General features: G+C 37.6%; 1 protein-coding gene and 1 long non-coding RNA gene across 7 annotated transcripts in view; one reads left to right on the top strand and one right to left on the bottom strand.

The window, feature by feature from the left end:
* PCDH15 (protocadherin related 15) overlaps positions 1 to 21,790 on the bottom strand; it is an 878,455-nt gene that overhangs the window by 306,963 nt on the left and 549,702 nt on the right. For all 6 annotated transcript variants that reach the window (XM_080401549.1, XM_080401544.1, XM_080401545.1 and 3 more), the window contains 2 exons: positions 9,698 to 9,858; positions 5,645 to 5,800 (listed from right to left, as the gene is read on the bottom strand). In XM_080401549.1, the coding sequence (XP_080257675.1) occupies positions 5,645 to 5,800; positions 9,698 to 9,858 (317 nt within the window). The remainder of the gene's footprint in view (positions 1 to 5,644; positions 5,801 to 9,697; positions 9,859 to 21,790) is intronic.
* The window catches only part of LOC308069477, a 302,542-nt gene that overhangs the window by 12,850 nt on the left and 267,902 nt on the right, over positions 1 to 21,790 (top strand). The window lies entirely within an intron of this gene.

The raw sequence follows: 21,790 nt of genomic DNA, 5'->3' as shown, positions 1-21,790 counted from the left end.
CAAAACACTCCAACTCTAAAATTTTGGTTTACAAGCAGCTATATAGTTATGTATGATCAATAAATAATCTTAACTTCAAACAGCATTCTAACTCTACTACCATTTCCAAAACAAAACCTGTTATTAAAAACTCCTGAACAACATCTCTGTAGGACTCAGGAAAGGCTCATGTGAAAAACTAATACACGAAAGTACTACAAAACCCAGGCAATGCTGAATTTGAGTTGTATTTAGCTGAGAAAAAAATTGTTAATATGTTTTTAACACAAAACGCAGACAGCCACAACTATGCCTTAGCAGCAGAACTTTCTAGTTACTGTATTAGGTCACATGTATTTAAAATCTCTGTGGCAATACTATAGATTTGCCAGTAGAACATTAACTGAGTTGCATAATTCTTCTAAATTTCACGCTGACTAAAGTGTTTGTTTAATACACTGCAATAACTCATATCTTTACGTCACTAACACACATGGTCAAATTTAGCCTCAAGCTCATGCCATTTTGCCAGGATTTTTCTCTAAATGAATAATGATGTGACATATTCATATAAATAAAAAATATGTAAAACACAAAACAAAGGAATTAACCCTGAGGAGTACTTCTAACTATCATAAAAATGTTAACGTAAAGCTTAACTAATTTTTACTTTTATGAGGAGATTCATTGCTGTGGATAGCAGTTTGGATCTTTTGGCTGAGACACATTCTTTGCCTTGCAAAAGCATTTTAACAGGAAACTTGCTTCTAAATGGTAGGACCCCTGTGAAGTGCTTCTGCTCTTATGCTGCACTGAACTTGTGGTGATGCCAGAGCCTGCTATGGACTAAGACAGTGGTCCCGGTCTCACAAGCACGGGTGTCCACGCAGCAACAGGAAAAGAAGAAAGAAAAAAAAAACTAACCAAAACCAGATGAAAATAGAGACAAAACCCTGAAACCTCACACTCTTTACAGGGCAGTGGCACTGGGCCAGTCATGACATGAAGGAAAAGAGCCCATTTCTGTCCTAGTGCTTACACAGACTCTGTGGTGTGCTCCATGTGGCAACAGCAGCCCAAGAGTGATGATCAGCTTAGTTCCTTCAGACATCAGAGCAGCACTACGCAGAAGTTGTCTGAATTATGTCCCAAATCTGTTTCATAACCCAATAATACAAAGTCAATAGTTTAATTGCAACCCCACGTTTTTGACTATAGCTTTTGCACAAAATGCCAGTTCATTTTAAGCAGATTGCTACTTTGTGTCTGCATGAGCTGCCTGCTATGACTATGGACGACAAAGAAAGAGCGGAGACTATTTATACATATAAACACAAGTGTGTACGTAAATACACATGCAGGGTGTTTCCTTTGCTCACACCCCTCTCCCCCCCCCAAAAAAAAAAAAAAAGGGTGGTTTTTTTTCTTATTAACTAACTCTAATTAGCTATTTCATTTATAAATGCCTAGGGAATAACACTGCTTAATAAGCACCGTTATTTTAGGGAAACAGACACTCCAACTTACACTTTAAACTAAGAAGCTAAACTTTAAATCAGATTTTAACTGTAAATTAATATGAATACCAGCACTGCCACTCAAAGCTAAGCCACCAGGTCAAACAAATATTACAGGTTCCATCAGCATTAACAAGTATAAGAACAATCATACTCCAGCTACATATGAGAAGTCCATACTTTTATAAGAATAATTAAGATGCTTCTGAAAAAAGTATTTCTTCAATAAACATGTAATGGTAATTTTTATACTTAGATGCAAAAGATGCATTTTCAAACCACACACGTGCTTCAGGGGAACTTTAATTTCTTTGCATGTTTTAATTTTCCATCACCTTACCCAGGGGTCTTCTATATGTACAAGCATGTGAATGACAGACGGAAACACTTAAAACTTAAATCCCTAAGAATTGTTTGACAATATGCAGAATAGATCCGAATTCTAAAGACAGCATGTATACAGTCAGGATTTTTAGGATCCAGATGAAGATATTTGAAGCAGTAGAGTAAGAAATTGTATTTCTCATCTCAGTGCCTAAGATGACACATGACATGATGAAAAAAAGACTATAGAACACCTTGGGTAAGGATGGAAAGGAGGGACCATGGCTTTTTCATAAGAGAGACCACAGAGTTACGTATTTTTAAAGATTTGGGAAGTTTGCCTTAAGGCATAGAATCTGCTTTCTCATGCACTTGAGGAGGAACTTAAAGAGGTAGGAGAAAGGAGACAGAAGGGAATATCATCACTCAGAAATACTGAGGCATTAGCAAATAAGCACTAATGATAAAAATCTCTAATCTTAAAACTGAAGGATGGCTTTGAAAATCAAATAAATGCTACCATTGTATTTCTGAATTTATACCTGTGCAACTTCTGATGTTGTGACAGATGCCTGTGACAACACAGAAAAGTTTGGTAGGGATTAGTCACTATTTCCTGTAATATATACATGTTCACACGCAACTGGGAAAGGAAACATTGGTCAAAAGATATTACATACACTGCCTTTGGTATAACATAGTTTACAACTACAAGTGACTGGAGCTTGGGTGAGCTCAGTAGGAAAGCATCACTTCATGCTTCCTGATCCTTATGCTCTTCCTTGAGCATCTGCAAGGGCCGCTGACAGAAAACTTACTGGATTAGTGGGGCTTTTAGTCTAACTCCGTACATACATCCTCCTTTTTTAACCAATCAGGTGTAAGGATTGAGATACCTTCTGGTACAAACCAAATTAGACACTACTCTATCAAATCCATCTCATTCTAAGACTTCTGGAAAAATATGGGCTTAATTTTAAACCACGTCTATTTATGTGCAAATAGAAAAGATACGTGTGAAACTAGGATTTATGTTGGTATTACAATTACCCTCAGCTTCTTTTACAAATTTATTTTAGTATGTTGTGAACAGTTCAAATATAAAGAATACTTGACATGAAAACCGTTCTATTTCTCTAAAATGTAATTTCACCCCTTGACATTTCTGCAACTGACAAACTACCTAATAAAATAAAATCTAGCTACAGTATTACTAACTCCTATTACAGGTGCCAATAATTTATAATAGTTTTGATTACTTGGGAAAACCTTAGCCGTAGACTTTACTTGCCAAAAAACATTTTGGGGTAATTTCAAGGCTGAGACTTATTTGCCCAGAATTTCCTGACAGTAGGCATTAACTGGAAGCACAAAGCTTTTGGGAAATACTACACCTACAAAGTGCACAGACTACCGAGCTGGTTAGCACAGGAGTTGTAAATCCAACACTTACTGTGTATGTGTAGATGAATAAAATAGTATGTGTGGAAAGTCCATCTAATGTTTTATGCAAGCACCCCTGACTGTAGTATGGATACAAAGCCACAGTGCATGTGTTTTGCACCCCACGTAGGACAGTGAGAGAGAGGCATGGCAGCTGATAGGAGAAACTGCCATGTACAACCCTGTAAAGCACCTGAACATGAAAGTCCCCAAACTGACACAGACAAAATGTCCTGGCTAGAAAAAATAGAAGCTATTTATGATGCTTACATGTATGGTAGCTGTAAATATTTAAACCTACTTGTCTTTTGATTTACTTTATGTTACTTATGTAGGAGACATTTCTGTACTTTTTAGTTTACAAGCAAACTAAAAACAGAAGAGCAGAAGCAATCAAAAAATAACCGCAAAACCCTCCTTCTAGCGCATTCCTATAATGAAGTTAATTAGAGGCAGTGCCAATTACTAGTAGAATAAACTATCATTAAAAAATGTAATCACTCACTAAAACCTTTGAGGAAGTCTGAGATGCTTTGTGAACTCTTTTTTGGTTAATTAATGAGAGCATTAACCCACTGGGTACTGCTGAAGGGCACAGTGGTGCCATGTCAGAAGCTATAAGCGTAACAGCGATAAAATGAAACAAAGAAGCTAATTAAATCAGAACTGCAACTGGTGGGAAGCGCAGCATTGCATTTTGTCTAATAATAATAATGCAAATAAATGATTGCACATACTTGGAACATTGCTAAATTTCTCAATATAAATAATTTTAAATGGCACATTTTCCACTCTGTCTTTTGGACTTCTATTTACGGGAAAACCTTGCTTCCTTAGTATTACAGCACTGACATACTACCTGCCTTAATTTTTAATGCAAAAATTATGCAGGTCTTGGAAGGGATCTGGGACCTGCATTGTAGCCCGTACAAGCACTTGAGACTAATGTTCATGTTGCTTTCACTCAAGACCAGAAGCACTTCCACAACACTTCTGCAGAACCACAGAAAACTTAAAAGCTTAAGGAGGACTTTACTGTTACTCATACAGATGATACTTTGCAACTTTCAAATTCTGGTGGTAAGAAACATCAGCATGTGGATTGTCGAAAATTTGTCTGAAGGGAAGCAACCTCAATTTAAAAGGTGTCACCAGTCAGGAGATCAGCAAGTTTGAAAAATCTGTATATCCTTATACCAACTTCAGGCCCTTACTCAAAAATAATATGTGGGGGTTGGCTTTTTCCTTCATACTTTTGACTTAATTAAGCCTAAACTCATCAACCAACTCTCCCACTCCTTTCCTGTGACGTCCAGAGACATCACTATGAGATATCACTACATGCTTGGTCACTTAAAGCAGTGCAGTGATTGCAGCAATATGCAGACACCTTGAAAGCTGAATCTCCCAAACACACAAAACTATGAAAGTGAGTTTTTTTCTGAAACAGAAAATCAATTCTACTAAAAATCAAACAACATGAAAGCAGACATGCTCTTTCACAGAAAAAAAACCCACCCAGAACCAAACCCCAAAAGGGACACAATGCAAGCTATGTATTTGACAGCTTTATTTTCTTAATACGACTGTAATTCTTTCAATCTTTACCTGCAGAAAACTGACCCATCTTTCCATTCTCCTCTTAGTTTCAGTCTGGACATTTTCACTTCTGGATGTAAGTTCCCACTCTCACTTCTTATTACTAAAGCCCCAGGATACATACTTAGTGAAAACACTGATCCTTTGTACTGGTTATTGGATTATTCAATCCATAACAAAATAAAAAACTTAACTGTAAAGTGAAATGAACTTATACCAGCTCAAGAAATAAAACTTTTCCTTCAAATAATAATGAAAAGTCCAATCCACTGCTCTCCATTTCATTTAAAAAATGCATTAAAAAATTCCATATTCCATTCACAGACATAATTTAATAAACAGCAATAAACTAAAACTGCACGTTGCCAAGCTTCAGTATTGTTAATGAAACCTTCTGAACTATTTGTTTTACATTTGTTTGTCAAATACATTTGTTTTGCTTCCAGGTTTGTTGATACAACTGCGTAACACAGTAAAACATTTTGTAAATTTAGCAGAAATAACGTAGCTTCAGATTCTTCTAGTGTCTTCTGCAATATTACAAGCATCCTGATGAAAAGTGTGCTTATCCTCATATTCATTAAGAAAAAGGAAGAACAGCTTACACACTAAAAATTAAAGTGTACTGTTTGTGCAGTGTTTTTCTGAAGTGACACAAATGGAAGGGATTTTATAACAACTGAATTTACTAGGTTTTCAAATAAAAAGTGAAAGAACCAAAAGCTGGCATTTAGCAATGACACCACGCAGAAGAGAAAGAAAAAAAGGTAAGCAGTTCTGACCTCATTTACTGCCACATAGTATCGCTGCTGCTGGAACTGAGGCGAGTTATCATTCCTGTCTCTCACCACAATCCGTACTTCGTGGTTGATAATGGTGCCAACCTTTTTGTTAACACACTGGACTTGCACCACAATGGATTGAATGGACATTGGTGGCTGTAAGTGAAAATACATTTTTATAAAGATACCTAGAAAATGTCACATATTTTAACCTTTGAGTTATTAATGTTGGAAGTGAAAGGTCAATTCAATATGCTACCACTTACATTTACCAAGTAATTTAGAAACAACTTGGTCCTTTAAGTGTAGACAGTCCAGAGTCTTGTTGGGTTTACTCCAGTGAACATCATAATATTCAAATAAAAATAACTCCAAAACTTGATGAATGGGTAAAGAAAATTAAGCTAGAAAGGCTACTACTACTTACCTGAGTTAATAAAAGAATTCTAAGAAGCATAAAGGGAAAGGCAACTTTGGTTGAAATGGAAGTTCAGAGACACTGCTATGGAAATACAGCATTCCAGCATGACTTCTATTCACAATGTTCCCACCACAGCAAGTGCCAATTTACATATATGAAGTAACAGTCTAGCATGTAAAATACTGACAGCAAGTCCATTTTGACTTTGTATCTAACACTCAGCAGAGAGCAAGAAAGCATGGGAAGGGACAAAATGAAAAAAATCTGTATCTATTAACCTCAATTTCCTCCAGAAAATAAACAGTTCAAAAACATAATTTGAAGATGCCTATGCCATACTATTCTGTACAGTGAATGCAAACAGGTTTTTGTACTGAGATTCTGAGACTTACAATTATACCATAATTATAGATCTATGCAATCATGCTTTCACTCATTCTAAATGCTACAATTTCTTTGATTGATTGATATTTTTCAGTTTTGCTATAATGGATTTTAGAACCATATTGCTTTTCTTTACCCTTTGGACTTTGGCGCTAATCACTTTTTAATGAGTCAGCAGACTTGAAGAAAGAAGGGTGCTTTATGGTGGTCTAGAGATCTTACAGGAAACATTTATTCTTCCCTACATGTTTACCTTCAACTTCTTCTGCAATGAAGTAAAGCATGTGCTTTTAGGTAAAAGTCCTTTCCCTTTGCTGTAAAAACCTGCAGCCAGCTATGTTGTGGTTCAACTTTCATCAGTGTAACTTCTGCCACAGGTAGCAACAGACCAAGCATCACCTGTAACTGAAATTAAGACTCAAATACTATAATCTCCATTTATTTTACAAGCTGGCATTCTTTGCAAAAGATCCAAGAATTTCCAGGCCACCTTTACAAAACCTGAAATGCTACTGAGTTTACCTAGATTTATTAGCAATGCCCAAGAAAAAATTCATTAGCTGCACTGATAGATACGTAAATAAATGATGTTCTGGATTTGGTCTTTTTCACAAGAACATGGAAAAAATACTTTGTTTCCTTTGATAAAATGTAACAGAGCACAGGACCAACAATACTTTTACATATGTACAATTTCTGTTGGGTCAGTGTTTGGATTTAAAATCAGGTCTTTAAACACTCATCAATCTAGGCATTTATAGACAATAAATATAAATACATAATAGCACAATGTAGCAAATTGTTTATGATACTGGGAACAAATTATCCCAACACCTTTTAGCAGCACGTTTCATCTTCATTTCTAATTTATTGCTGTTCATCCTTCCTAAGTACTTGCAGTTTTGGAAGAGAAGTCTGGAATTCTCTTTTTATCTGACTATGTTTGGAAAACATACTGTAATTCTTAGTAAAATCAATGGAGTTTAATATTATTGCCATTCAAGAGAAGCAATAAAAAAAAGAACAGGATCAGGCTAACTGAATCAGCAGGGAGCTGACAAGTGGAGACATCGGAGAGAAAAATGGGAAGAGTGTCCAAATATATAGACTGCAATTATATAGGCACCATTTGTGAATCAGAGACTACAATTTTTGGTCTGTAACAAACAACTGAATTTTTAAGGTTCAGTTTAATAAACCCCCCAATTTTATTGGTGCTACTAAGTTTCACATGATTTTAACTTCAAAGTTGAGAAAAACAGTTTACTTTTTTGTTTGTAAAAAGAAAAAAGAGGAAACACACTCTTGCATGATTTTGCATTTTAGGGGTTAGTACAGCTCTGGTTCTGAAGGCTGGAAACAGCCTTCAAGGAGGAGCCATATTAAGCAAGTTCATGCCCATAAATTTCACACTTTTACTTAATCAGTGGGGATTTTGTGGGTTTCTTTCATTTTATTTAGCTTGTGACTTACGGTAATTCACTGCAACGACAGAAGACAGCTACAGTAGGGCTCACATCCAAAATCTCAATTACCTTAAATCTCAGATTTTCTTTTCATATCACATTAAACTTAAACAACCACAAATGAGTAATTTTAGCCAGCACTGCAGGACTAGGCATAAAGAAGTGTTACAGTTCATAGTAAAAAATGAGGAAATAACACATTAAATACCCATATAAAACCACCAATATTACCTCTATATAAGAAACATACACTCTCCACTTGTTTCCTTGTGACCTTCTTGCAAAAAACATAAGAGTAAAGTGTCCATATGTAATAATGTAAAGTATTTGTGAGTTTAGTTAGACTGTTAACTAATATCAGAAATCAAATAATTTGACAAGGTCGTTTTGGTAAAGCATCTAGTTAGATTCAGGTAAAGCAGCCCAGATGAACGAACCTGTAGAGATAAAAGTGTCACTAAAAGGGGCATTGAAAAAAGAATTAGCACTGATCTAACCAGAATTAATTCTGCTTCCTAATGCCATATGTATATGCAGACTTCTGTGGGCTGATGAAGAATTGACCCTACATTTCTTGGAGGGGCTCTTAGGCCCCACCTTCCCATTAGGGACTCTCACTTTTTGCTCTGACTTAAAAATAAAACTGAAAAGCCAAATGTATTCTAGCACCTGCCTGGCTCCTCGAAGGCAGCTGGCCACTTGGCACTTGAGGAAATTCCAACTCCACCAACCCACTGAGAAATTTTTTGCCACCATGTCCATTCTGTCATGTTTTGTGCTGCATACCCTTGCTTCACATATGAAAACAGTTTTTGAATTAAAACTAAATTAAGAACAGCTGAATTCAATTAGCTCTTTTAAACTAAAAATGGAAATGTAGAAAAATTTACATGTTGTTTCTTGTAACTTAGGAATACATCTCAAAACACAGGGAGAAGACAAATTAATCAATCAAGCTAATATAAAACAAACTTTCACGCACTCCAAAAAGAACTCTTGATCTTTAAACCACTCTTTCCATGTTGATTACCATCACTTTTGAGTCAATTTTCCTTTCAGATTCTGATGAACCGCAGCAATGCTGCAACACTGTGAGAAAGTGTCTCTGTTTTTAAAGTGTTTCTCTTCAATGAAATTAGCATAGATGGGAACACCCCTGATTATTTGGTGCTTTTAATCTTTCTTTTTTATAAAAATCAAACTTAGCCTACCAATATTTCTTTAATGCTATTAGGAATGAGCATACCACACAAATTTTGTGCTGCCTTAAAAACCAGAATTTAAAGTAGCACATTCTCAACTGAATATGTCAAGCTTTTTAAGTGAATTGCAATATTCACAATTCCTTTGCTCTCTCTCAATTCATAAGTGATTGTACACAGGTATAGTAGGCTTTTAATAAGTGCCAGGGGACATGAGGTGAGCAGCACTTCTTCCAGACAAAAGCAGCTAAACAGAATAAAAACATTTTTAAAATCAGTAAAAAAGTCAAGTTTGGGTTAATATGTATTTCTGCCAACCCACACATCTATTTTTTTGGTCTTTATCATTGTGTTCATCCACATACAATAACTGCACACACGGTCAAGTTTCTGCATGCTCCCAACAAGTCCTAATAAAGAATCAAATTAACTCTGTTCATATCCATCCGGGGACAAAAGATAAATGCAGCTATTTTATTCTAGCAGGTCTTGTGTTTACAGTCTTTCTACGAGCATACACAGATTTAGAAATTAATGTCTATGGGGAGTAAAGAAAGAAAACGGTAAACCCCAAACTTACATCTCTGTCCAGAACTCGGCCAGTGCTGTTTAGGTATAACATCTGTCTGACAGGATCGAGGATCACCCAGTAATCTACATTGTCCTTTAAGGAGAGTTCAATGGTGGGGTCTGGCCCTCCTGCTGTCCCTTTGATCAGCATGTTGTCAACCAGGATAGTGCCTGCAAAAGCAATAAACACATTCAGGGAGAAATTTATATAGGCATCTACATTTCTATATATTTTTCATAACAACTGCAACAATAAAAATACTGTTTTCTAACTAGGATTTCTCGTATTTTATGTTTTGAGTATGTTTAAAAAGTCTGAACCTTATTATCTGTAATGAAAAACTGCCTCTGACACTGAAGCTATTTCAGACAAGACCAGAAGAAGCACTTGCAGTGCACAATAATTTAAATTGATGATGAGACCCATCACATGCAGCTATCTATTTAACATTATGAGTTTCTTCTCCATTGAGCAATCATCACCCAATCTCACCTCAAATAAATGAAAGAACTGAAATAACAACCAAAACCAGAATAAATTTTCTACAGCAAGAGTGACATATCAAGGTGAGGGGATAAAAAAAGAAGTTACATTAAGTTCTTTAGGAAAAAAAAGGTTTCTGTTACTCTGCAACAGAAAACTACTGCTCTGCAGCATAAAAGACATGAAAACTATGTCTACCAAGACAAAGGTTGTACTTAATCAGACCAACCATCTATCCAACATATAGAACATGCTCTTTTTCTTTTTTGACCCATCTTGTCAGTTAAAAGCCTTGCCTAACAGCTCTATTAGTCAGTTCACACAATGTACATAGTTTATCGTGTAAAACTTTCCAAATGTCAAGCATTACTAACTACCCTAAACACTGCACTCCAGTGTTTCAGATTTGCTTGCATGATATTTATAAGCACTCTCTAAGATTTCATTTTTCTAAAAAAATTAACATTACCCAATTTTCTTCATAATGGAATATTACAAGAAATGATCTTTGCTGAAGTTCATCAATAGTTATGAAGAAAATCTGTGAATGTCAGTAGCTGCAAAACATTTACATTAAAAATATTTATCATGCAACCTCCTGTATTAAGAGCCCAAATAATTTATTCCAAAGAACAGAGTAAAGTTTCTTTACACCACTTTGTAACAACGATGAGCCTGTATAAATATATTCATCTGGGGGGGACTGGTTCTGAGTTGGGGTGATGCTTTTTCTGTAAAAACCGATTAGCAAAACTAATCATTGCTCTTAACCACAGCAAAATGGTTTACAGTCTTATTGAGGAAAACACCACAGTAAGTATTTTTTTTATAACACAATAGCAATGACAAGAAAAAATACTGCCAAACACCCATAACTCTGCACCAAAGACTGGTTTCAAGTTAGAAGAGCAATGCCCTTTTAGCCACATGGAAAACACAGTTGCTACCCATGTGTTTTATAGCTATCAGCACAATTTCTTGTACAATACATTCCGTACAATTATACTGTGACCCAGTAGCTTGAATTGCCATACAGATTTTGGGAGACTACCATTAGTTTTAATGTGAAGAGGATTTCATCAGGAAAACCAAGCTGATTACCAACCATGTGACAGTTCAAAGTGTTTATGCCTCTAATTTCTCTATTTCTCTAAAATCTACAAAATTCACCATCATCTGTGTACTGCACTCATCATTGTGCCTCAATTATAACGCAAACAAAAGTCAGCAATCCAAATTTGATGTAATCTGAACAAAAGGTGCCCCAAGAAAAGCCTCCTTGGAAAAAAAAAACATGCAAGATACCACCACACAATCACCCTAATGGCTTCAGTTGTTTTGATTTTTTTCCAGTCTTGTTCAGATCTGAAAGCAAAGTCTAAGTTCTGGCTACATCTTCACTACCACTAATCCTGACAGAAGGCTCTATACCTCCGTTCAAATGGCTCTCAAGGGAAATAAAGATCAGCAGTTTTCACCTGTAAACAGCACTGCAATAGGTGTTTCAGGAAGGACCACATGTGTATAGCAAATCTATGAGGTGGTGTTTATAGAAAATATTACACATACAAATTCTGGCTGGGAAAAGGAGGAACTTGAAGGGTGGAAGAACTGGGGCAACTGAAGTAACCAAATGACACAGAAAAGGGAATAGGAGAGGGTTATGAAAGTAGTAGAAAAATATACTACAGGGGGTAATTAGGAAATAGGGGAGGGAAAAAGCGACAACAGCTTCTCTCTTCTCCCATTTGGAAGACTAATAAGCCCAGAAGAAGTAAAGGGGCATCACAGCACAAGTTACAAGGACACAGAGCTACCACAACAGTCCACCAATACAACACTTTTAGATGCTTAAAACAATTGTGACATATAAAGAGGGTTTATTTCTCTCCTCAGAAATTTATTTTAAAAACCTAAAAATATTGTCCTGTAATGAAAACTGGTCCCTGGTTTCTACAAAACTCAAGATTATAAATATAATCTAATATTAGTAGTCTTGATTGAAGTAACAGTAGCAAGGGAAATCACTTTTGGACTTCACAGTCACACCGCCTGTAGAAAAACCCAGCATGTGCAACATTAAAGGAATCAGACCAATAATCATGGCAGAGCTCTGGCTGCTAATAAAATAGGCCACAGGGCCACACCCCTGCGAAGGCAGTGATTACCCTTCCTTGAACTGCATACAAGTAATCAGAGGAAAAAACACATACCTCAAAGACATAAAAATTCCTCCCGGCAGTGCGCATTTGGAAGTGGCAAGATACAAGAGGCTTAATACCAGAAGCACTTTCCACAAATTAAAGATTGCAAAAAAAAGAAGTGTAAATCTACATAGAGAGGAAAGTGCTGCAAAAGAAGTCAACAGTGGTTGTAACAGTGTCCTTACAATGACATACACCAAATATTTTACTACCTGGCATTTGCAGGCAGCTTCGGTTCGGTGTAGGCTACATACACCGTGGTTCGTTGCTCTTTGCCCATGGAGGCTTCATCCTCCCTTGCCTAGTTTCTAGAGGGTTGACTTCTGCCAAACTCAGTCTTTTGAAAGGGCTAAAGAGCTCAAATAACTTTATTTTTTAATGAACCTGGTAATAAATGACTGCAACTACATACTTTAAAAGAAGTAATCAACTTAAAATCTTGACGTGATGATGAATGTCGTACAGTCTCTAGTAAACACTGCTACTTAACTGACCTCCTGCTTTGAATTCTGCATCTCATTCAACTTTTCTCTGTTGCACTCTGTAACAGTATCTGCTTGATTTAACAAAGCACTTCTATTTGGTTTGTTTTGATTCAGTAATTCTTTTGTTCTTAAAAACAGACTGATTTTTCTTCAGATGTTCATGAGGCTCTTGTACTCTCTCAAGAGGCAGCAGTTTGCAAATAAGCCCTTTAATAGCCATCCTTAATACATTATTCTTCTAATTTACTAGAAGAATCTGACATTGTGGGCCTTTTTTTCCCCCCCTTTAGATATCCATAATTTTTTTTCCCTAGATCCTGCCTCTGTCCTTGGCCTAAAATTCCAGGAAGGTAACCTACTAACAATAAACCTGAATATATGCAATTCAATATGAGTTACCCATACATCTGAGCACAAAAGTGAACACATTCTTTATATTTGCAATATACCAATCTAGTAAGTTTAAAAAAATGCTTTCACAAATTTTTGTGCAAACAGAAGCTTAAACAACGCTCTAGCTGAAGTGAAATCTTTTACCTTGTTACGAAAGTTACACTCCTCCTTCTGTAATTATATTAGAACTTCAGTTTTACAGTACAGGTCAGGGATGATGGGTTGGTCAAAGCCTGCTGAAGGCACCTGAATAGGATGCTGCCACTCATGGTGAGAAGAGAGATGGCCCATGTAGATGCATGTTTCTTTTACACAGCTTCTGGGAAGTTACATTCAAACACCCAGATTTTTGATCCTGTTTCAGCACTGTTCCCTGCACTTCTGTCCTGTGTGCATGAGTCATTGAAAAGGACACCATGGACTATAATTAGTGATATTTTTCTTGTCTAATTAAAAAAAAAAGACTGATCTGAAAGTTAGATTGTGCATGAACACACATAGATTATAAGAACAGATTTTTGTCCTGTGTGGAGACCAGGACTATGTGGCTGCTTTTTCACCTTAACTGAAGCCTGACCAATGACCAAGATGTTTTGTGGAAATAAAACATCTTGGTCATTTTCAAGGGATTAGTACAGAATAAACCTCAAGGAATCAAAGTCAAGCAAGCTGTTGGCTAAAAAACAAACATAAAAAGCCAGAAACCAACAGACTGCACAGGAAAGTAAAGAGCTATTATTTTCAGGTCTAATCTTTTTCTCTAAAAATAATGACATTTACTCAGAAATTATGTTGGAGCTTGCTGGGAATTATTCAACAAGTAGCTACAAAACAGGACAACAAAAATAAAAATTATAGAGTGCTGAAAATACTACAACAATAGTTCTACACCAAACTATTCCTTCAAGACGAATCCAGAAGCTGAAAATCTTCATTAAGATGAAATAACAGGGAAAGTTGTTTTTTTTACAGTTCAGTCTCCACAGCAGCTCATCTTTCTATGGGAAGGGCATTATGAGGGACTTGGGTGCGAAAGCCATGAAATATGGAATTTGCAATTTATGCTTTACTAAAGACAGCAGACGCATAGTACTCAGTGAGGACCCACTTATTAAATGATTTAGACACATCTTGGGATTATTTTACTTGAATGTTTTGGTAAAACCCTTTTTAAAGAGTGACTGAATTACGACTGGTCTGAGAATAACATGCTAGCACATGACTCAGAAAACAGCATTCTGGCAGAATGATACCTGCAACACTTTACTTTTAGGAATTAAAAGGCATCTACGCTTTCTCTTTCTGCAGTTGCTGAGCTCAAGGCATGTGGAGCACATCCCATCTCCCCAGTGACAATATCAAAGGGGTGCACCTGGCAAAAGCTCAACTTTGCGCCCAATAGTAGGCCCAAGGACTTCATACATCATGGATGGTCACTCCTAGCGACATCAGAGACATACCTTAATGCAACCAATGTAGAAAGCTGTATTTCTACAGACATGCAAAACACAAATTGGACAGACCTTACCCTCAAACAAAGCTCTTGTACACAATGACAACATGTAGCTTTCCACATGCTAAGTACTAGATGGGCTGTGTTCAGCTTCAGCTGTGTTCAGTGCAGAAAATTGTGAGAGATCCCAGAAGCACATGAGCATTCACAAGCAAGCTACAGGGCTGAAGCCAAAGCCTAAAGAGAAGTCTGAAGCCAAGGCAGAAGTATAGCCCCAAAGTTTTGTATCATCCAAATGTACTTATCCTTCCTTCCATAGCAGTCTAAAACTTTTAATTCTTACTTTCAAAGTTGATAAAAAGATAAACTGACCTTCAACAGCATGATTAACTCCAATATTGCCAAAAAATATTAGCAGCTACTTCAGCTGTATGATGTATAAGAAGACAAAATATAATTTAAAAAAATTAAAAAATCTATTAAAATATATTTATAGAAATATAAAATATAATTAAAAATCACATTCTGATGTTAACATAGAATATATATTTCATTTCAGTATATTAATCAAGTCTGTGTAACATGTCAGGGAATTTATATTAAACACACAGGGTATTTCCTACCCTGGAACACCAGTTGTGAATTGTTCAGCTGGTGGTATTTAGCCAGGGAGAATTATGCATGGTACCCATATGGAAAGAAAGAATCAGATATCCTATGCACTGTACATTAAATGAGCAACATGGCATATTACTTATTCATTTGTCCAAAAGACAAGTGGAAAAAAAACCCTGGTACTTAAAAGGCATGTCTATATATACATACGCTTCTCTAACTCTTCGAGCTTCAGTAAGGGCAAGAACCTACAGTTGTCAACAGATGGAAGGAAACTCATCACTTTTGCACTCTAAAGCAACGGAGTGTTTTCACACCTAGTGTATTAAAAAAATGAAAACCAACCAAACAAGGATAGCAAGAATAGGGAGCCTAAAGAAATGAGAAAGTCCTGCTTTGTAGAGAGCTGTTGAAGTTAGCACCTCTGGACAGCAGCAGGCTGGCAAGCTCAGACTTGGTGGTGTTGACAGTGAGCAACAGCTGGGCCAATGTGCAGGTGGGCATCTTCACTGGAGCTGGGAAACCTGATATCGGATGGGCCAAGTGGTTATAAAACTTTTGCCAAAGGGTAAATGGCATTCCCATTGGTGCCTCTGTGCTTGCATTTTCTGTTGGTCAAGCTGAAGAAACCAAAGCAGGCAGAGCGACGTCAGACATATTCAGGAAGCTCTCCATGTGCCAGTCTTACCTCTGTCTGCTCAGGACTGTTAAGAATATGCTGCAGAACCTGAGTTGTACTTGCACACACCCACTAGCTTCTCTACTCTATGATTCCTGAGCAACATTTACACAGCATGCAATATTTTGGTTTCTTGGTCAGGTTTCTTTCAGCACAGCAAACGTGCATTACAGACACCTGTATCTCTGTACTGCTTTCCTCTGCCCACCACTGATTGTAAAGCAATTTGAAAATGGGGATTATTTTCTTACAGAAAGGCATTAGATGGATCAGTTGAAATGGCAGTTGCTTTTTTTTTTATATTCTACAGAGTTTTCATAGTTAAACCTGGATCACAAACTTGTCTTTCTACATTTGAAGGTGTATGTCTGTAGAATAGGATGGATTAAATAGCAATAAATTAGAAGTCAATGGAAAATGAAAAACTTATTGCACAAGCAAATCCTCAACATTATCATGAACTTACTTAGATCCACGCTGTAGATTCATACACAAAAATAGGATAATTCTACAAAGCTACCTCCTGGATTACATATTTCCTATTCTCCATTCTCACATCATCAGTAGGGAGCTCTGAGAAGTTTCCAAGGTTGTTTCAAGATTGTTTTCCTGCCATCCTGGCCCATCTTCTCCCATCCTGCTCCACGTGCAGCCACAGTCTCCAAACAATTACAGAGCATAACTAAAATCAGCCCATTATTCAGGCCAAACTAGGAATTAGACAAGTTCAGGTTTAAGGCTTTATTCCTAGTCCTCCCACATGGACCTTCTGCATTCTCACCTTGAGCCACTGTAAGAATTTGTGTACTATGGGGAAAAGATCTGTCCTGAAGGCATCGTACAGTACCAGTGTGGGTCCATTGTAGAATGACCCATTTTCTTCTTTTAGTGCTTCCCAGCCAGCATGAAGACAGAGACCTAGCACTAACTATGCCTGCCCCAGGCTGAAGTGATGCAGCAAGATGATGGAAAGACATCATAGAGGCAGGTCCTGAGTGGGGAAAGGCAGCAGCTCTGGGATCACCATCAGTTCAGGTTATATGTATGCCTGTCATGCAGGGCATTTAGAATCATGGTCCTTTCTCCCCACCTTCCCTCCATGTTCACAAATAATGGGACCAGGGTCCCATAAAGCCATAGAAACACTTGAGTACTTCACACATGATTCAAATGTGACTGAAAAATCTGACCCATGGCATTTACACTCTATATCAAAACATAACAAATAAGGATGAAAAAAAAACAGAAGAGGAAAGCATGATGGTCAAATGCTAACTACTAAGTTCACTAAATATTCAGTACTTGCCTTTCTAGGTCTATAAACCTAGATTAATTTTTTGTAACACCCCATGCACATCTCGCCCCCCTCCCCGAGGGTGAGCAAGAGGTGAACAGATAAAAAGCAAGTGTGAAAAGACAGAGATGGATGTCCAGGGAAAAGAAGTGAAGCAGTTTGGGTCACAGAGTGGCACTGAGAGGAGCAGATATTTTGAAAAGCCACAGGACAGAGCAGGAATATAGAAAAGAATTCAGGCTGTAGGGACAACACTGCCCTAACACAAATACCACTGAGGACTGGGGAGACAGGGGTCTGGCTGGGGACTGAGTTTACAAGTTACAAGCTTAGTCTAAGCCCCAGGTCATACATTACCCTGTGCAAAGCGCCATCCTGTAAAATTATGACAGCAAAGGAGCACCTCAAACAAAAACAAGCACTCCATCCTTCCTTACACAGTTAAGAGAAAAAAACGAAAACAACGAATTCTAAAGGCTTAAAACAGAAAAACATTTCTTCAGAAATCCTTTTTAAAAAACAACTTTTTTTTTTTTAATGCTCAGGGTTGCAGCAGCAAGATAATTGTTTGGTTCACAGAAACGTCCTCCTGTTCCCTGCTTTAATGTTTCACTGGGGAAAGGTCACCACCAGGCCCCATGCTGAGGCCACTGACATTGCTCTTGTGTTCTTCTGCAAGTGTTTCTGACAGAAGCCTCTTAGTGCTGTGAAACCTAAATTACGTAGGTAAAGCTTGCCAGCGTCCAAGGACTAAATCAGGTTTGTGATTTTTAACATACCATTATTTTATTTCTCCATGCCTCAACAGAATCCAGTACCTCTACCAAAAGATTAACTATACTTTTTGGATCTCAACAGACTACATTTCTCCACCATACCATGACAGACTACACAGAGCAAAATCTGGAGTCCTACTCTTGGTTATTATAGCAGCAATCTAAGGTAAGCTGGAATGAGATGTAGCTCCCTCCCCAGAGCACTGGATACATGGCTACACTGGCTGCTTCCTAGGCCCTCTTCCAGTAGCCTTACACCAAAAAGGGGGTTAGCAGAAGGAACCTTTACATGAGGCCTTGCCAATATTTCATTTCTCTTTCTGTATCCAGCTGGGGAGATGCACTTTGCTGTGCCTACCCACCCACATCACGCACAGCAACACACCTCCATCATCCCTCTTCCCTCTAGAGCTTTCTGCTTCTCACATTTTGCCCTCCCTTTCACTCAGCACTGGGATCAGGAACCAGCATCATTGAACAAAGCCTCTAAATATCAAAGGTGGATTTTCTCTATATTTAGCAGCATTTTTGCAACATGGGACCACAGGAATGCTTTTATGGGATCAGACTATGGTCTGCAAAGTCCTTTATTAGTTGTCCAACAATGCTCTGCATTGAAAGTGGCAAAGCATAACAAGTCTGTGAGAGACAGGTGAGAGATAAGTGAGTGTCTTTCCCCTACAGGAGATCATTTTTTCTATTTCAGTCTTCAAAAATTTCTCCTTGGAAAATGTTCTATTCACGTTAACATTTGCAAACTCTTTTGAACCAGTTCAAACTCTGAATGGTACAGAAGGGAAATAAAATCACTCTTTTCAAAATGTTTCTAAAAGTTTACACTGAATTGCTAGTAAAAATTCAACCCCTATAAAACAAAATTTACAAAGGACTGTTTTTAACATAAAAAAATCATACTTGATAAAATTTATAAATAAATATAATATAATATTACATACGCAAATACCTGTACAAGATCAGACCAAAGATCCACCTAGCCCTGGTGGCAGCAGAGGCCAACAGGCAATGCTCCAGATCTCCCTTGTCTGCAGGCTTACTAGCTTTGCAGGGAAAAAGGACGTTAGAGGCATTTACAAACCACACAGGCTCTTCTTCAAAAGCTTTTAAAAGCTCACAACTGCATACATTGAGAAGACATCAATTATATTTTGCTCAAGGGACTATTTCCAAATAGCTAATGATGCATATGTTCAAAACACATCAACCTGCTAACTGAAGAAAAACTCATAAACTGATCTCTCTCCAAATCAGCAGATATGGCTATGCAGAGCAGCAGAATTTCCCCAGTCAGCAGGAGGAGAGCTCAAGGTTGCTGGATCCAGGGCAGCCCAAAGGACCTCTGCAGTGGTCCAGGGGCTTTTACAGCAGCCCCCCTGGCCCCCAGACTGCCTGCTCATCTGCCAAGTAGGCTGATGAGTCTCTGACAAGCCCAAAAAAGTAAAATATTTCCTGAAATAAAAATCTGAAAGACCATGAATTGTGGGATTCCCCTTTTATTTTTTATTTTAGCAAATGGGAACAGAAACAGATTGCTAAGGTTGACATAATATTCTCCATTATCTATACAAAAAGCTGCCTGTTCTCAAAAAAAATATTCCCAAATCAGTGCTCTCATACTAGACAACATGTACAGACACAAAGTAAAAGACCATGAACAAAAAAGTTACCTTATAAAGTACCACACACACAATGGAAAGGCTATCAAGACAAAAAACAAAAAAAACCCAAAAACAAACAAACAAAAAAACCAACAAAAACCAACCAAACCCAAAACATAGGCTAAAATAGCTGGGAATATTTAAAAAAGAAAATATCCCTCCTGTTACCATACAGCACAGAAAATAAAAATGCACATACTACAGTCAGCAGTGAGTTAAAAAGTCTTTGGGCTATTCCAGCAAACACTTTGTTTCTTGTCTCACTTCCCAGAAGACCTTTGCAACAGCAATTCTTGAACGTGATTTAGATTTTTAAGATGCAGTGCACAACAACAAGGTTATGTATAAACAGGCAGAATGCAACCACTCTGCATTTGGCTTTTCAGGGATGAAGCGATCTGGAATTGGAGCAACTTAGTCCACTTACTTTGATAAAGGAAGCACATTATCACCAGTAAGTTTCCTGTAAGTTTTTATTGTACTTGGAAAACTCTGTTGTGAGAAATAAAAAACAGCATTGGAATTATCCTTGCATTTCATCAGGATCAGATGATAAGGGAAAATGCTTTCAAAATTACTAAAGGGGTTGTAAAGAAGGAAAACAATGCTGTACAACAGAAACAAGAGCAAACACAACATCCTTGTCTAAAAACAAAGCAAATGAACAAACGAGTCTGAGCTTGGAAAGGCAAGTCAGACAATAAGAACAGATGGCTGACAGCCCTGGATTCAGGAACTGGAAAAAGAGCCAGATAGACAAGCTCCTCACCTAAACCCAGGAATAAACCCAGGAAATATTTTGAGGCTTCTAAGAAAAGGAAACCTTCAGCACCGGATACCTTTAGGAAGACATCAGACAAACTTTCATAAGAAAAAAACCCTAACCTACTCTTGGAGCCAGACAAACAGACTAAGAGTTTTTTATTCTATGATCTGTAATTTTGAGAGACAGCAGAAACATCAGCAAGTTTTACTTCCATTCGCATGTTGGACCTCTTCCTGAATTTGGCCCAGTTTATGACAGTCACAAATGGAATGTTAGTCTTTGCCTTACTAAACACTTAGAGTTAAGGGAGAATCAGTACAAGGAAACCTTGGAGCACAGGGGAGTGAATCTTTACACAATTGGAGCACAGGGGAGTGAATCTTTACACAATTCCAAGTTATGGAATGGCAAAGTTCTGCCACAATTTCCAAGGTAAAAATTACCCCAAAGTAATGGATGTTTCTTGCCACAGTACCTATGAACTAGCTTTTGCACTGAAAGTTATCACTTCTGAGAGTAACCTTGCCATGCTGAAAACCCCTGGGTTTATTTTGCTACTCTGGGGGAAAAGTATGTATATTCACAAAGTTCATGTATATTCCCAGCCAGAACTGAGCTTCTGGGAACACAAATTCTCTGATTATGTGCATCAATTATTAAGTTTGGTACCTGCAAACAAAATTATTTGCATTTAAAAGGAGTCATCTTCCCAGGGATATTCAAGCCTTCCCATTTAAACATTATCACAAAAGCATCTTATTCCTATGTCAGACCTGTTTATTTTATTGAGACCTTATTAATAAACATTAATAAGTGCTGTATTTCTTCTTCATCTGCCAAGTAGGTACAAAGCCAGGAAAAAGCAAAAACAATTTTATAGCTACATGACTACAGAGGCGTTAGTGGAAGCCCAGGACACACATGCAAGCTACTTTCTAGCACAACACATTGCAGATTGTGCAACATGGTCCAGCTCCTCATAGTTAAGACAGACGCACACATCTCAGATACAGCAAAGTCACCATGTGCTCACAACTGAGTCCCAGCTTTATGCCATGTGCCTGGGAAGTCCCAGTATCTAGGAGACCAGAGTTTATACCTGCAAAACACTTCTGGGCGGAAATGTGTTTAGAGTAAAATGGACCAGTGGCATCTGCACTCAGCGGAAAGACAGGGTATTTTCTCATGACCTTTGCACAAAACTGCAAAGGTCACCCGCAAAACATTCCTTGCTGGTACCTTCCTTCTCCAAACCTATGAACAGACCTCCTCACCTGC

The sequence above is a fragment of the Falco punctatus genome (assembly GCF_963210335.1).
Source record: "Falco punctatus genome assembly, chromosome: 9".
Lineage (NCBI taxonomy): Eukaryota > Metazoa > Chordata > Aves > Falconiformes > Falconidae > Falco > Falco punctatus.
Note: the sequence above shows the minus strand (reverse complement) of the source record. Positions and strands in the feature narration are given on the sequence as shown.